The sequence below is a fragment of the Aplidium turbinatum genome, chromosome 17 (genome assembly GCF_918807975.1).
Source record: "Aplidium turbinatum chromosome 17, kaAplTurb1.1, whole genome shotgun sequence".
Lineage (NCBI taxonomy): Eukaryota > Metazoa > Chordata > Ascidiacea > Aplousobranchia > Polyclinidae > Aplidium > Aplidium turbinatum.
In genome coordinates this window covers 13,754,528-13,771,681 of record NC_137488.1, presented here as the reverse complement: position 1 = coordinate 13,771,681, position 17,154 = coordinate 13,754,528, and the positions used below count along the sequence as shown (strand labels likewise).

At 35.9% G+C, this 17,154-nt stretch overlaps 1 protein-coding gene across 1 annotated transcript; it reads left to right on the top strand.

Annotated features, from left to right (window-relative positions):
• Nucleotides 1-1,380: 1,380 nt before the first annotated feature.
• On the top strand, nucleotides 1,381-16,394 carry LOC145786477 (uncharacterized). The gene is made up of 4 exons (XM_082598142.1): nucleotides 1,381-1,507; nucleotides 3,828-5,301; nucleotides 8,657-9,296; nucleotides 14,811-16,394. The coding sequence occupies exons 1-4, from the start codon at nucleotides 1,439-1,441 to the stop codon at nucleotides 15,376-15,378; spliced, it is 2,751 nt and encodes a 916-aa protein (XP_082454268.1). The 5' UTR covers nucleotides 1,381-1,438; the 3' UTR covers nucleotides 15,379-16,394.
• Nucleotides 16,395-17,154: the final 760 nt, after the last annotated feature.

Here is a 17,154-nt window from a genome sequence, read left to right as displayed (position 1 = left end):
AGTCCTTAACAGTTTGACATCGGATTTAGGTCCTGGACGAAACCGGTTCAGTGATTCAAAAACGTTGCATTATGTGCAAATGCACCACCACGTGGCAGAAATAGCGAAAAATCATTTATTGTTTACAATTCGAGATTTTGATAAAAAGCTCCATATGTTGAGATGAACGGCAAAGCAAAAGATTGAAGTTAATTTTTTTCAATGAGATTTGCTGCATGTACCAACACCTGAACTTGGTCACCAATCAGTAAAACTGAACTGTCTTTTGTGATGTCCTTGATCGTTGAGTTACAGGTATCCTGCGTTAGTCAAAGCGCTGAGTGTTGTCAAAGGCTTAACTGGAATTTTAAACTAAGGTGCAGAATGACCAACAAGCTAGATTTGCTCTGTCGATAACACTCATTCGTTATCCGTACAACAAAAACAGAGCGTTTTGCTGTCGAGAAATTTCCAGGAAATATTTTATTATCCAGCCTTCATTCTTGGCAACCTTACAAGAAGGCTTCGGTTTTAAAAGATGAATCAAGTCTTTGTTAGAGCTGACTGATACTCAGGAAAATGACGTTTAACACAAGTATGAGCTAGAATATTCTGATATAGAGTGAGGTGTAAGCAACACAACGAAAGACGCTAATCAAAGCTTTTTATTGCAATTGGTATTTTTCGTTTATTTTCTCGACAAAAGATTTGTGTCGCTTGACAACATGGAGTTAATGCAGCATAAGGATGGAAACAGACAGTTGTAGTATTTCAAAAACATCGGTTAAGAACTAATGCTTATGCAACCTCGCATTTTGATATTTTTAATATCAGGTAAAATATAAGCTAAACACATGAGGTTACACATATTCTATCGTATTTTACAAAAGGGTTGTCGCTTATGCAAAAATTATTTCAGCCTGAGGTGAGCTTAATAATCTTTGGAAGCTGTTAGTTTCTTTATTGTCTCTCCTCCGTCAAACAAGCCCATTTTCTCCCTTGCTCTAAACTTGCGTCTTTAAAAAAAATCTATTACGTTGCTGTAATCAAACGACAGGCATTTGGTAGGCCTATAACTTTACAGAATTATGTTTGTTAGCATGTAACAATATAGCTTGTATTTATTTTCCAATGAAAGTGCAAGTTCAGTCGTTTTACGTAGTTATGAATGTCCATCAGAGCATTGTGTTTTAAATTCCACCTTAAACTCCCGCTTGCTTGTAAATTTTAAAATGTAACTTTGAAACAAGAAAACATACGAGTGTTTTTACAAAGCTAATTAAACAGCTTATTACAAAAATGAAGATAGATGTAGCATGTGCATGTAATTTACTGCACCTACTGTAAGTAATGTAACTGCATTTGAAGGTGTCGACCATATGTGGGTTATTGTTTGTTGAAATCATTTAACGTTTTATGTTTGAACAATGATTCTAAAAAGAAAACGAGACAAGAAAAAATGAATGAGAAACTGCGCCGCCTTTTAGGGAAAGGATCAAAGGGAAACTCCAGTGCAAGTGAACGAAGGGTGAGTTGGAGATGGCCGCTCTAACTTATTGTTTTCAAACTAGACTGAAAAATGTGGATGTATGTTTATCAAATTTGTTTTCTTTTCTAACTATAGCCTATACTCGCAATGCTCATAATATGATAAATATGAGAGTAAAAATATAAACAAACGAACTGTTTTTTGCTTTATTGACTTTTCCACGAATGCCCCTTTCATAAGATCAAAAATTATTTACTTTTGTCACATAGCCTATTATGCGCTGCTAGAATCACTTTGAAAAGATTAAAATAAAAATCGTTGATTGAAATTCCATGAAAAATTGTTTATCTTTTGGTCAAATCGCCTTAGGAGATAGACTACTTTTCCATTCACAATCATAAAGATGTTGTTTCATGAGGTTATTCTAGAATTATTGAACAGATGCTAAAGTCATAGAAAAGATCGGGCACTACTAAGGCAATTCCTCTATGGGCGATCACAAATCTAAAACTTCAACGAATCATTAAATGCCGTAAAACTCTAAAGTTTTTGCTCGAAGTAAATCTTTATACCATCGACGACATATTCTAGAATAATAGAAACAGCGTTATTCACGGAGGTGTGTAAACGAAAGCGTGGCTGCATGTTCAGACTAATGGTGTTAACACCAAAAAGCTCCAACATTTGGGAAAGCACTTTGCTTTAGAATAATGGATCAAAAAATGATAGCATTGATTTCTCACAACCTTTTTGTGAATTTCTTATTTTAGGCAAGCGAATAAGCAATTCCTTTGTACCCTACCCTTGCCTAACAACCACCCAAATTTTAAAATTACTTGCAAAGTTTTTTGTTTGATCTATTTCTGTGGCCTTGTTCATACATAAATGGCAAAGAATAAATATAGCGTTGCCAGACCAGTAATCACTTGAAAACGGAGTCAAATACAATTGACGACAATTCTCGTAAATGCCTCCCAGTTACAGTACTTTATTTCATATACAGCACCGGCAAGTGGGCACACGCAGTAAGTACTCGGCAGCAAGATCACTCAAGCTGCACAACGCTGTTGACATTGCACAAATAGAGGCTGTTTACATTTCTCTGAATTCACGTTTCGATAAATAGAGTTACGGTCAATTTCTAAAAAATGCGGGCTATTTCAAGAAAGATTTCATGTGGAAAACAAGGAAAGTCAAACATTTTTTTCGCGAGCTGTAGCCCACATCACAACCATACAAAAGGCATTTAACACCTAATCATTATTTGAAAAAAAAAACGTTGATAGTTGCATGTTACAACAGCAATTAGATATCAAGTCAGAGTTTGTGCTGGGTTTGATAAACTGGAGATATTTCAGGAATTCCAAGGCCAGATTAAAAGGTGATTTAACAAAATATTTTCAAAACCATTTTCAAGAACAAAATCTCTGTAGAAAAGTGCTTCTTTAAGCAAGGCAACTATTCGCTTAGCCTATGTTCGCCAAGACATCTATAACGGCATATATTAAAACTTAACAATATGGCTATGCCAAGATGACGTCATTAGCCTAGAATTAGATATTGTAGCTGCAACAATTTGTTGAATTGAAATTAATGTTTTGATATATTTCGGGTTGTTTTACAAACGATATAATAACGCTTGTTTTACGTTCCGTGAGCTTCATTTATGCTTTGGTTGGCATTAGACCAAATGATGTGGGCATTAGACCAAATGATTTGTTGGATTGACTGCATCAGTTAATGACATGTTTAGTTTATTGAAGCTATAGTATACAGCAACGTTTTGAATCAGTGGAAAAGTTAATATTGTACTTTGCTTTCTATGTCGATGTAATCACAACATTTTGTAAGCAGGTAAATTAAAGGTTGTGTTTTGGTTGTTTCATAACCCTATGTTTTACACCATAAACAGACATAACCCAGCAACAACACTACATTTAACATTACGAAAACAAAAAACAAAACAATAAGCTAACGTTTTCGGCATGTCATACAGCTCTTTTCAAGCCTACAGGAAAAATATTTTAAAAAGAAATATTAAAGAATAATACACTATCACAACCTATGTTTTACGACACTAATATGAGATAGCTGTAATGACGTGTGACCGTGTTAGTTGAAAATATGTTTCCCATACTGCACAAAATTCATGCACGTTTTTAACCCCGAGTGGTTTTGCTGTAAACATTCGTCTTTTCTGTTTGTTGGTACATCTTATATTTTATATGTAAATGATACTTGTTTTTCGTTTTCGAGCACGATAATACAAAAATAGGCAAAATGAGCTACCAGTTATTGTCTTAGTTTGGAAAACCTTGTGCTTATTAAGTAAATTGATTAATAAACTCATTATGTTTAGAAGAAACGAAAAAGGAGTGCTTTGCCATCTTTGCTGTCACAGCGCTCTACTGCAACGCAAAACTACTACTGCAGAAGCATCAACGGTCAGTCGGAAGAAAACTGTTCAGAAAGTGAAGAAAATGAGAGTCTCAAAAAGGAAGGAGAACTAATTGTTGAAACAGGGCAGAATAATATTTCAAGTGACGTTGATCGTGCCATAGAAGTAACCCTTGAACCGGCAAATATCTCCAATGCAACCATACAAACTTTGGAATCTGCACTAGTTCAAGCAAAGCCTTTCATTAAAGCCAAAAAGGACAACGAAAGAAAAACTGCAGAAACAGATTTATTGCTCTCTGACTCGTATCCACACTTCGTAGATGACATGATACCTGAAATTGCAGATGATGCTATGGAATTTACAGATCATGATTTTACAAATGTAATGTCATCTTCTTCAAACTCTCTCGAAGACAACGCAGTTACAGAAGATGAACGCATTCATGCAAGAGAAAACACTACATCAAAAGTGATACTTCAAACATCCCAAGCGGACGTCTGGGACAGAGAAGAAACGGAGCTGAAAAAGAGAAAAGCGACCCACCAGAGCAAGGGTTCCTTTCATCGGATTCAGCGTGACCACGAACAAGATATTTCATTAAGAATTGTAGATGTGCACACACCAAAGAAACACTCAGAGGAAAGTTCCACAAACTGTGCTTTTCTTCAGCAGCCTTCTCTAGTGTTTTGTCAAGATGAGCATCTGCAAAGAAGAGCTGTTAGTCACAAGGAAACTAAACTAAAATTGGGGATTTGTGTACACCAACAACACTTCTTACAATCGCTAAAAAACAAACCATCTTCGTCAGAGAGTAATAGCACAAGAGACCACCAATTTCGTAGAGATTACGATTGGGGATGGGTGTCAAATGACCCTCAATACAATGATTTTTCACAATCACTGGTCGGTGAAAATCCAGAAAAAGCCAGGCAAGTCTGTCGTTTGAACAAGTGCAGCAACAATGTACACAGCTGTCACTTTCACCATACATGTCGGTGCCAACATCAGGATATTCCTAGACATTTTAATACCCTTGAAGAGTGCGATCTATCTCACTGTGCTCGGCACAATCAAGAATGTTTAAACTGCTGTAAAACCTCACCTCACTGCACAGCTACGAAATTTCAACTTTCCGATCAGCTTCCGGTTGCTCCACATACGTGCGAATGCCCTAACCACGCCGGTATTTCAGAAAAGTTAAGATATCCTACGATTTCATTCACTATTCGAGACGAGAACTGCTTCACAAGGATTCTCAGCATCCCAAGTATATCGCAAGATGAAAGAAGCTGTAGCCACAATACAAAGCCATGGTCTAATTGTCACTGCCATGCCGATGCGTTTAGCTCTTCAGCTAAGGAAAGGGAGCCACGCACCCCAAGAGCTTGTAAACGTCACCTGGAAGACACGAAATGTTTTGCAGCTTTCCGAGGTAATTAGAATCGATTGCTTGTTAAATGATAAATAAATGCATGGTGATTAATAATGATGATAATGTGTGCTTTTATATAGCCCTGTATCCATCGCAGATATGCGTTGCTTCTCAGCGTTTTACAAAGCGTGTCAGTGTAGATGTAGAGGCGCAGCTGAGTACATTATTAGTAAATTATTATTAAACTCTAAATGCCTGTGTTAAGGTTTAATTTTAACTTTTTTATTTTCAATTTAAAAAATATGATAAGACAACACGAAACAATGAGCTATACGAATTTGTGGAACGTTGCATTTTTGTCTTGGCGATTGGCGAGTTAATTTGTCAATTCTAAGTTGAATTAAACAATTTTTAAAACCGGAATGCTCTAAATGTACTAGTTGATGTATGATAAACCAAAATAACAGCAGCAGCCTTTGTCGAAATTTGGTATGTTGTCAGTTAAAATTTGAAATTTTTTAGCATTACAAACTTTGTACCTTGGAAATCACTGCGTTTGTTTAAAAACAATAATTTCTTTAACTAGCCTACAAGCCACACAATTTTTTTTAGAAAACGCAGAATCTGATTTGTGGTTTGTATAATGTTTTGTAAGAAGCGTTGGGATGATGTTGTTTTTCGACATTATGTTTCCAAAAGATGAAAATCGTTTCGAGGGTATCATCATTTGCAGCATGCGAGTTGCTCAGTGTTTGAGCATCCGGTTCTGCAAACAAAAAACTGGCAAGATTAAGAAAATGGTTTAATTCTCGGGGTGTTTTTGATGGTTCAATTCACTTGGGAAACGCACTTCAAAAGAACAGCTTTCCAATTAGCGACACATAGTGGATGGAATATGTTACAGGCAACAGCACTTAAAGAGCGGAAACTTTATTCCGTCAACCTTAGTGACTGGTCCTGTGTCCATGGTTTAGAGTTTCTACAAGAATGGGAAAACCGCCAAGATTAAACTGCAGAAGAGATTTTCTCAAACCTAACATATGAATTCTTACAATCAATCAATAAATATTTCATGAGGTTGTACTGTAAGCAGAACTGCTATCCGAACTGCTATTCACACAGTTTATCGTTCATGCACAGTGATTTAGCTTATTCGTCTTGCTAAACTTTGTGGTTTCAACACTCAAATAGTAAATGTTATTTTAACAGAAACTGAATACACCATCTACTTATTAAAATATTTGAAATACTATAGTTTATTGCAAGACGACAAAAGAAAAAACTTTGAAGCTTTAACACAAATTGTTGGCTTTCCACTGTTAACCTGCAGCTTTAACGACCAAAATAGCGAAATCGTTTGTTTGGTTTTCTACTAAAAGCAACTTATCAGCTTTGAAAAACTGTGACAAATTAAGCTCCACACAAAAGATGGGTTGTGAAAAGCTCTAATTGTTAGCTTGACCCCGTACCCCTGTGGCCAAAACACGGCACAGATATAGCATTGCGTTTATCGCCTACGCTGGCAAATACTAAAAAAAATAATTCAACCAATAGAAGTCAACGCTAACGAGAACAGAAAAGTTTTGTGTAGAAAAAATAAAAATTCCATCCTTCGCACTACGTCACAAATCAACATTATCGTCACGCATTTGATTCTAAGAATGGCGTGACGTGTTTGCAAATATTATGTACGTAATTACGTCATCGGTACTTCCATTGAAAAAGTTTAGAGAAATAAATAAGCGGTATTGGCAAAAAAAAATTATGCAAAGTTAATATTTATAGTAAATAGGCTGATGTAATGTAAATGTAGTGCAGTGTAACATACAATACATGCTATACAGTAGCCTACTGCAGTAGCACATAATACGTTAGGTTCCAAGATTACATAACTTGCAGCTAGCTAGTGCAGTGGTTAAAGGAAATTTCCGTGTCCTCGTTAGAGAGTTCAAGATTATTAAATGATTGCTGTGATGTTATTTCTTAGATTGTTGTAACCAGGAAAATTTTAATGAAACGTAGTTTGCAGGCAAGCTACGTGTTTTTAAAGGGAATAGTTTTGTGGTGATGCTTAATTTAAGCATTTTGTTGCATTTGTTCAGAAAACAATTTTCGGAGGTATTGCCAATAAGCAACAAAAATATACTTGCAGTTTTACAACAATAAACAATGAATAGTTGTCATATAAAACCCCTTCAACCATCCTTTCTACCGGATAAACCAATGATCGAATTGCCGGCGGTTTATTTTAAGAACCTACAGACATGATGTCATGCTTTTATTGGTATCTCCAATAAAAAGGTTATTAATTAACATATGATGTAAAACGAGCTGCCAGGACATAAGCTGGTGGTGATATTTCGCGTTTTCAGATTTCCACTTTTTATAAGCCAGCATTTTCTATGAAGCGACAGTTAAGCAATTAAAGTTTTCAGTAGAAGACCAAGTGCCTTCTTGGAACATTTAAAGCCAGGTCCGCAGTTCAGTCAGATTTATTTAAAGGAGTGTTCTCAAAGAAAGGCGATTAATTGGGCAGATATGGCCAGTGTTGCAGGTATAAAAGTCATAGCTTGACTTGTTTTTCTTTCTCAAAGTCAAGCAAGAGTTTTTCTTTAGTGTTTTAGTATTGGTAACTAATATTCTACGATAACATTTGCTGTAACTTGCTTTCTACAAAATTTTAGTGAGTTTCTAGAAGCAGCTGTGTATGATGACTCATGCTCACCTATTCGCGTTAGTGAATAATGTTCTCTGCATCGCTCGCTACCCCACACGTCATCGCTTATCGATTTTGTAGAACGCTCGCATTGTTACTTGGCATTTTGTCTCAAGAACTTGTACAAGCAGCAGTGAGTGACTGGCTCTGATAGCCAGTCTATTGATCCGCAAAGGCGTTTACAGAAAATAACAGCCTTTTGCAGATGAGTGAGGGCTTTCAAACAAAAGTGTTTCGATCTACGCAACAGGAGAAACCTACATTTTACTTTGATATAAAATTACAGCGAAGTGTAGTTCAGTTTGCCTGAGTACAATTACAGCAGACCTTCCTTGATTTCTGCAGCACTATACAATATGTTAAATCAAGGTCAAAGAAGATATTATCAACTGACTACAAAACTGTAAAAGACTATAAAAAACAGCTGCCGGTATTGTGTAGTAAATGGTTAATAAAATTTAGTTTGAAAATTTACACAGAAAGAATGATATAATTTACTAAAACAACCAGCAAGAAGGTAATTCATGGACAAGGAATCGTGTCAGATAAACACAATGAAAAGACTAGTTACGCACGGTGCTTGATGAGCAAATTTGTTTGGCCCCCCGTTTTTATTTCCACAAATTGAATGCAATTTTTTGTTACAAAGTAATTATTACTAACCTACATCACTTTTATGTTGTTGTTTTTTCTTTCTAGATTCGTTTGAAAGTCAAGAAAACTGTTTTTCTAATTTTGATTCAAGTCGTCAGTTTTATCGAGAAAAGACGGCCATGGCTCCAACTGTTGTTTTTCTTCCCCATTTACAAAACATTTGTGCAGCTGCGCCATCATCCCACCAGTCGTGCTGCTGCAGAAGACCTTCGGCAACACGTCATCCATGTGAGGCTAACGGTCGACATAAGGTTACCAAGCTTCACGACAGAGCGCATGAAGGACAGAAATTTCCTGGTCATTTTCAACTTTCATCGAAAGCCTACGCAAAACTAATAGCTTATTGCCATTCAAAGAAACTTTTAATTGGCCTTCCCTATGACAACAATACTTTCAATAACAATCAAGCCTCGCATAGCCGAAATTTTTTCAACTCTTTTGAAAGTCCACTGAGAAGAAGACCAACTCATGCTCTGAACGAGTATTTCGAACTCGGGCAACATTTTAAGTCGCAATTTGTGTATGAAAACCAATCGGCCATCGACCTCTGCAGACTGGCTAAAGTGTTTGAGACTGTAGAAGAATGTCCATGGTATTGGGGAGACCTTTCCGGCCAAGAAGCGCAAAAGTTATTGCACGGGACACCTGTGGGAACCTTTCTGCTAAGGGTCAGCAGCGAACAGAGGTGAGATAATATGCATTTTAGATAATTATGTTTAAATAGATATGTTCAATCAAGCTGGACATATCAATCCTACGCAAATTGTTTAGTTGGGGCATAGGAAGAATATAAATGGTATTAGTGTAAAAGGTAAGCAAAGGTAAACGCTTTTGCCTATTTTTCACAAATACCCAAGTTTTATTACTGTTGGGCATTAGTTGCATGTAGCCTCGGGTGATGTAGTATGATAACCACACATGTTTATTCAGTGGTAAAATTTTCTTCGAAACTCCTTCTCTAAGAAGTCATGTTTATTAACCTTAATTTAACCTATGACTACCTCAACACTTCCCAGTAGCATAATGATAACGAAAAAACGAGTCATCATACCCGATATTATGTGAATGTTTATTTGAGTAATTGTTTGTATGACTGCGGCTGAGCCATTACAGATCACCTTCCAAATGATTAAAAAACGATCGGGAAGTTTCAATGATAAGTAAAAAGTGTGGCCAAAACCTGTTGTCACAAGAATTATAGTAATTTTATGTCTGTAACAACTGCTTTGAAAAGTACCCTTTTTTCGCTTCCTGAGCTGTTCGAAGCAAGCAGGAAGCACATAAAAAGAATCATTAAACTGTGCCAATTCAGCAAAGACGACAATTTTAGACTTTTAAAACTTGCTTCAATGCTTCTTAGAAACCTAGGACGGTCAACAGCGTTTAAGCCTTTGTCAAGAAAGAATTCTTCCAAATTTGTTTAAAGTTGGATTGCAAAATCAATTTGCAAGATGAAGTGCCGCTGCTTCAGCCCACGTCAATGTAAAAACAATCATCACACGATCAAGTAAAATTTAAGGAATGCAGTACCAAACTTAGAAGAAATCTTTATCTCGATCGCTTCAATGCATGTCTTTGCGCGAGATAGTACATGACAATTTTTTTTTTAGCAAAAGACGAATATTTGAATATGAGTTAAAATATATGAAGACTTTTTAGGACCATTAAAGGAAGTTGCGTTGCTCAATGTGCCACATTGCATGTACAGTAGATAAGTTATAAAAGCAGCTTGTGTGTAGCACATCGGTCCTTGAAATAATTTCATTTTATCAAAACAATTTTAACCACTAGGTTTTACTATTTTATCATGTAACAACAGGTCTATTGTGGGTGATAAATACGTTAAAAACAAGAGAACGAGCAAATTAGCATTTTGAAATGTATCAGTGCACACGGTTTTTGCAGAACTATGCAAGAAAGAGCGCGCACTGAACAAACAATTAATTGTATATCACTACTATCAATATGTGCATTGTGCAAACAATAAAACTGTTATTGTGTTCAAGGGACAAAAACTTTAACCTTGGTGCTTGGAGATAACAGTTTCATATGCTTTAATACGACTTTGTGCTATTTTTGTGGAGTTGAATAATCTCAGCTAACCTACGCTTTTTATGTTGCTTTATCGTAAGCTGGACGTCAAAAATTAATCAGTAAAAAATAAAAAGATTCTGATTTTCGAAATATGCTTCACTGTTATCATGTTCCAACTTCGTAGAAAAAGTCGATTAAATTTTCTTAAAAATAATCTAATTTAATCACAAGCCTGAAGACGGAAAAGAGTGTTTCTATTCTTCTGTATAATCTTCACTTGCCGGAAATGTGAGTTAGCAGAAATAGAAAAGCAACGCGTTTCTAGTAACTCAGTTGCTTTAAACCTCGCCTTGAAATAAACCAATAATCACTTGGAAATGTTGAAAACGGGCGTGGTTCTGTCACAGACTCTTAAAATTAACAATCTAACAAAAGTTGATTGTTAGACTTTGATTATTATTATTGATGTTGTCAACCAGCACACTGACCTCACAGTCACGAATTCGCTGACGTATTCATGATGTAACAACTGAACACGACTACAATCTATTAATGGCCAGAATATTTTTTTTACAATGTATTGGCCCAAAGTGAAAATCGAAATGTAATAAAGCTTGATCGCTGGAATGAATGCAATTTAACATACACCGCATTTGTGTTTTTTGTTATTATAAAAGGTAAACCTCTATTTATTCACACAAATATTTCGCTTTAACAAACCCGACCTAAGAAAGCGTTTTCAAAAATTATCAACAGATTAAATTTTCTGGTTTTCAGTAACAACATTTATATTCTCTATAAACTATTTATCCAATTTCGTGAATGAAACGCAGACCAATTTAAGCCAATTTGATCGCCTTAAATGTTTCGTCGAAATCTAGAAAAGTCAAGTTGAGCTTTGTGTCACGTGATACTTATGTAAGGCATGACGTAGGCCTTAAATTCAATTCTATGGCAGGTTTTGTAGGTAATTGGCCGTTTGAAGGTTCGATTGTGCATACTGACAGACGTATCAGTCAATTTCTATGTCTTTTTGTAGAATTGGCAGTGACAGTGCTGTCATTCTGCACCAATTTTACTTTGGAAACAACTTTGGCTGCAAGTTGATCTGCGAGAGCTATATTCTCTCTTGGCAATAACCCGTCACAAAAACCCAACATTTTACACGAAAACAACATAATCTAACGTCTAATTTCGAAATATTTGGTTTGTTGTGGAAAGGCGTGACCTATTGAGAAGAATACGCTTTTACATCGAAAAGGTCAATCAGTTATGTTACTCCACACAATATACCAACCCGACAGGTGCGGCTGTTTCCGGGAACAGAACGGCGAGACTTTTCCGAAAATTGCAAGTTTAATGGAAATGTTATTTACGCTTCTCCTCTGGCTTCTCCTCTGTTGCCATAGCTTCAATTCTACACTGAATCATGGTGTTTTTAAACGCTGGTTAAAGTAAATTGTTTTTCTTACCTACCAGATAATACTCAGAAAAATTTTAACCATTTTTTCGGGATTATGTGTGGCAAAGCCTATCTCCAGATGTTATCTGCTTTACTAGTAGCTGAGCAACCAAAATTGAAATTTAAGCATCAACAAAGTTGTTTATGAGAAGTAAAAAAATACGAATACTTCAGAATAGGTTTGTAAAGTTTTACCGAAACAAATTTCAGCTCACAATCGATGTAGACTACTACTAATGTCATCCACAATAAATGAACACATACACAGTTGAGTAATTCGGTATTTTAGCACATTCTGCGACTTTTTCCTGCCAACAAAAGTTTACATTCTTACGTTGAAGCGATGTAAAACGATAACCTGACTTTAGCTAAATTAAAATCATATTAATAACACTCAAATCACCAAAGTATGTTTATTGTAAAAACAATGTGACTTAAGCTCTATGCAGCGATTGATTTGATTGTGGGAATAATTCTCTATGCCAAGAGATGATTTTTATCAATGAGATAATAGACTTTACATTTGTACGGTGAATAACTTGACAGCTCTTTTTCGTATCAAATGTTTGAAAAGACTTTTCCCTAGGATACGCAGTTTCCCTAAAGTTACTCCGAACACGATCTGTTTCTGGGTTTGCAAAAAGCTTCGTTATGTAACTCTTCCGTGACGACACTATAATGGAATTTATCAAACAAGGTGTTGTTATGGTTTCAAGAAAAGCACTGTTTCAGCGAAGGAAGATGATAGTCATATTTTTCAGAAAACCGTCCAATCGTGTCTTTGTGGTACGTGGGATTTCTTAAGTGCTCGTCAAACCCAAACACTTCCAGAAAATAAATCTATAATAGCATCTTTAATTTGATAGACGCAAGACTATTATTATCGTTAGTCGTATCCAGGCTTATACCTTGTGGTTGAAGGTTTATAAGAAATAGACGGAAGGCAAAAAAAAAACAATCTGCCTCTTAAAATTGATCAGAAACACAATTCTGACTCCAAACTTTTAAAGTTTATTGATGCAAAATTTCCCACAATGAACATCTTGGAAGCATAAATTCTTTCATAATACAATACAGCGCACCTGATACCCTGATACTTACATGCAAAAAATGTAGTAGGATGTCTGAAATGTCACATTCTCTCAATCTTACAAGTTTATGCTATCAATTGTCAACCGCTATACAAAAAAGAACCACGTTCCAGAAACTTCTTCTTTAGTTATAAGGATGTATCATATCCTTGTCATCAAACGAGTTTGTCGAAACCCGAAGATCGTGTCATGTGATACAACCAATTCTCATCGTATTACAAGGAAGCCTGCCTTTTGATTGAGCATTACGAGCAGTGGCATAAACATAGCATAGCATAGCATGGCATAGAAAAAGGGTCATCAAACTAGGGCCCAGAGGCGGAATCAGGTCCACCTAGTTAGCTGATCAGACCCGCCAAACGGCACTTGTATTTGTGTGAAACAAAACGGATGAAACACGAAACTTGGTGAAATGGAGTTTTTACATATAATTGACAAGTCATGCGCAAGAGAGCTAAAAGTGTATTGCCAAGTCAAGGTTTTCATTGCGCTTCTTTTTCGGCCTTACCTTCTATACTTGGCGATTGTAATCCACAATTGGGTCGCCTGACAACTTGAATAGGCAGGCAAGGGTGTTGATTCTGAACAAAATTGACAAAGCTTTCGTTTTGGCTTACAACTATTGTACAATTGCGTTTCATCCTCGCTAATCTCACTTATCCAGCCCGCTATCAAAAAAGTTTAGTGACCCCTGGGCATAGAGCAAACAGTTGATATAAAAAGCGTGAGAAAGTGCTTAGTCTTCTTCACGGAAAGATTTACATGTGTTGTCATGTGTTTTCCAATGGGTTCTTTGAAATACTTGAAATATCCGCTCACATTCCCGCTACGCCATATCGGCAATTTCAAGGTAGTTAAAACATCTATGTAAGGAATTATTTCGTCGTTTCAGACATGACCAGCGCCTGATATTGCGAGTTGTTGTCAAAGGATTCCCCGTAAAGCTACTTAATTTTACCGCTTGATTTGCATTGTATCGAAAGGTTTGCAAATGTGGTTTCCAATGTCGCGTCGAAAAACTCTTCATAACAAACAGTTTAATCCATCAAACAAAGCTAACATACAGCTTCAAAATGTTGCATCTACAACACAAAGTGTGGTTTGACCAACAGGGTATGATTTCGGATAAAACGAAAACGGAAGAATAATGAAAGAGTGAGAACAATGCACGGTGTTGCAACTTTTCCATGAAAACACATCAACAGTTTTTTCTTTTGGTTGTTAAATCTGTTTCAACTTCCTAAAATTTCCAAAAAATTCAATTTTTGTATACCACCAACCACTGTAACAGGAAACAATTTTTTAAGCTACAGTTTTTCAGGAATGATAAAAATCGTGCAACAACTTAGGCATTTTCGGCTGTAGGCTACTTCGCAGCAGTGTAACAAAACGTTTAGGCTGTGAAGAGGGATGAAAACACAGACAAAATGAAGCCCATTAGACAGACTCATGTGCAATCTACACGCTGCATTAGTTATGTTAAGCAAACGCAAAAGCAAATGCAAAATCTACCTAATAGTAAAATTTTAGTTGTTGTGTATGGTAATTATGAGCTTTCAGATATTAAACACAACGCAACAGACCCAAAAGTAAACGCAGTTTTTGCTTTCAGATACCTCTTCAGCTTGACCATGATGACACGACAAGGTCCTACAAGCATGCGGATCGTGTACGAGAATGGGATCTTTCGCTTTGACTCCGATCGGAATGAGCAAAATGCACGGAGATTTTCTGCTCTCAACTCTAACAAGAATAATCGGGAACATCAACAATGTGTTATACAGATGATACTTCATTACACCGATTACCTAACTCACAGAGACAATAATTCAGCCGAATACTTGAATACTCATTCTTCACCTAATGCTTCATCTGAACAAAGCAACTCACACTCAGTAGCATCAGCCAGAGGAAATGTCAACACTGAAGCCAGTACGGAAACAAGTTATGACAATAATACACAGTTCAGGTGTTCTTGGATGGGCCGAGACGGAAGAAGAGAAGAGATTCAAGTCTTGATAGCTCATCCTCATCAGAAGAAAAACCGCAGCCTTCAAGAATTATGTCGTACAGCAATCAACAAGAATTTAGATTCATGGAAAGATCCCAAAAATGTTGAGCAGCTTCCTTTACCTGCTCAACTAAAAGAATATATAAAAAAGTATCCATACCCTGTGTAGTTACAAGTGTTTGCAGTTTTGTTTTTGGAAATAACACAATGTCTTTTTCGTTGCTAAATGCAAAAGTAACACTGGAAGATCGCAATTCGTGTTTTTCCTCAAGCTCATTTCTTTTTTGATTTATTTTTCCTACTTTGACCAAATCTTTTATAGTTTATTTGCTTTTTCGGGATGAAACAATTTCCGAAAAAAGTACACGCATTGTGATCATGTTTGTAACGTAAATGTTCTATTTGGTGCTAGAGAAGGTTGTTTTAACAATCAAATAAAATACTTCTGTTTGCGATAATAACCTAGGTGTAAGAAAAATTTATCAACAATATAACATTCTGTCATAAACGTTTCATTGATTGTCTTTCTACGAGATACACTTACGTTACATATCATGGCCCCAATTCTATTATACGTTTCTTTCTTTTTGATCAGTTACGCAAAAACAGCTTTTTTCGAGTTTCGGGAATTGGTGTATCTGCATTTCTTCTTGTTTGTATTTATTGCAGTTTTCTTCTACCATGTTTATTTTGTCCTGTTTACAAGGTTCTCTGAAAATATTTAAATAGGTCTACTACTTACTACTTTCGTTCACCTGCACATTTCTGGAAAGTTATTTTTTGATGAACATTTTTTTTGGAAATAACACAATGTCTTTTTCGTTGCTAAATGCAAAAATAACACTAGAAGATCGCAACTCGTGCTTTTCCTCAAGCTCATTTCTTTTTTGATTTATTTTTCCTCCTTTGACCAAATTTTTCATAGTTTTATTTGCTTTTTCGTGATGAACCAATTTCAAAATTAGAAAGTTAGTTTTTGTTGAAAAAGTGAAACTTGTACTTTACAAAATTTCGATTATTATTAATCATCATTCAACAAGTTTGTTATTTACGGTTTTACCTTTTCTTAGGCGACATCAAATGTTTTACGTGTTGTAATATAACATCTTCATACTTTCTGAAATATTAATTGCGATTAAAGTATATGTTTTATTACAACTTTTTCGAATAAATCTAGTTTGCTCAAAACAAGCTGATCTTGTGCGATGTCCACGCGCTTTTTCCTTAGCAGCCTAAACTATACACCTCATTTTCAGCCTGGTAGCCCATTGCAGACAATTCGATTTAAAAGTTTGTTTAACATCAATTAAAGACGTACAAAAACAACCATTGATCTGGAGTCGGAATCAATATTGGAGTGTCAAGAGTGGGTTTCGAACATTAAACTGTCACGGAGCCAAACTCAAGTATCTATGGCCCAACGTTATTGCCCTAAGCAAGATTATGCAGCCAGAGAGGTTTAAAAATTTTTGAAGTAAAAATCCTTAGCAAAACAAAGGTTAGGTTGGATTGTGCATAAATTAATCAGGGCATACCAATATACCCAGTGGCGTAGCCAAGGGAGGGGGTTGGGGGTTGCAACCCCCTTTGGCACGTGTGTGACGTCACGATATTGAGAATGATGGTTTCAGTTTCTTTGTCTCTAAAACAAAGTTTGCCTAATTTTAAACTTAACTGCAAAGAGCGAGTTCTGCCAATATCAAACATTCAAATATCTCAGCCAGGAATTAGCTAAAAGAAAACATAGAAACTTGTAGCTTTATTTCCGAAAAATGCCGAAGAAAACATGATTTTATCCTTTTGCTATGCCACCGGACAACACCATTTTACAGGAATATTCATACCTACATTTTTGCTGAAAATACTCTTAGAATGAACCAAATTCAAAGTAATTTTTCAAAATTTTCTGAAAAAAAAAAAAAATTTTACTGAATATAATGATTCC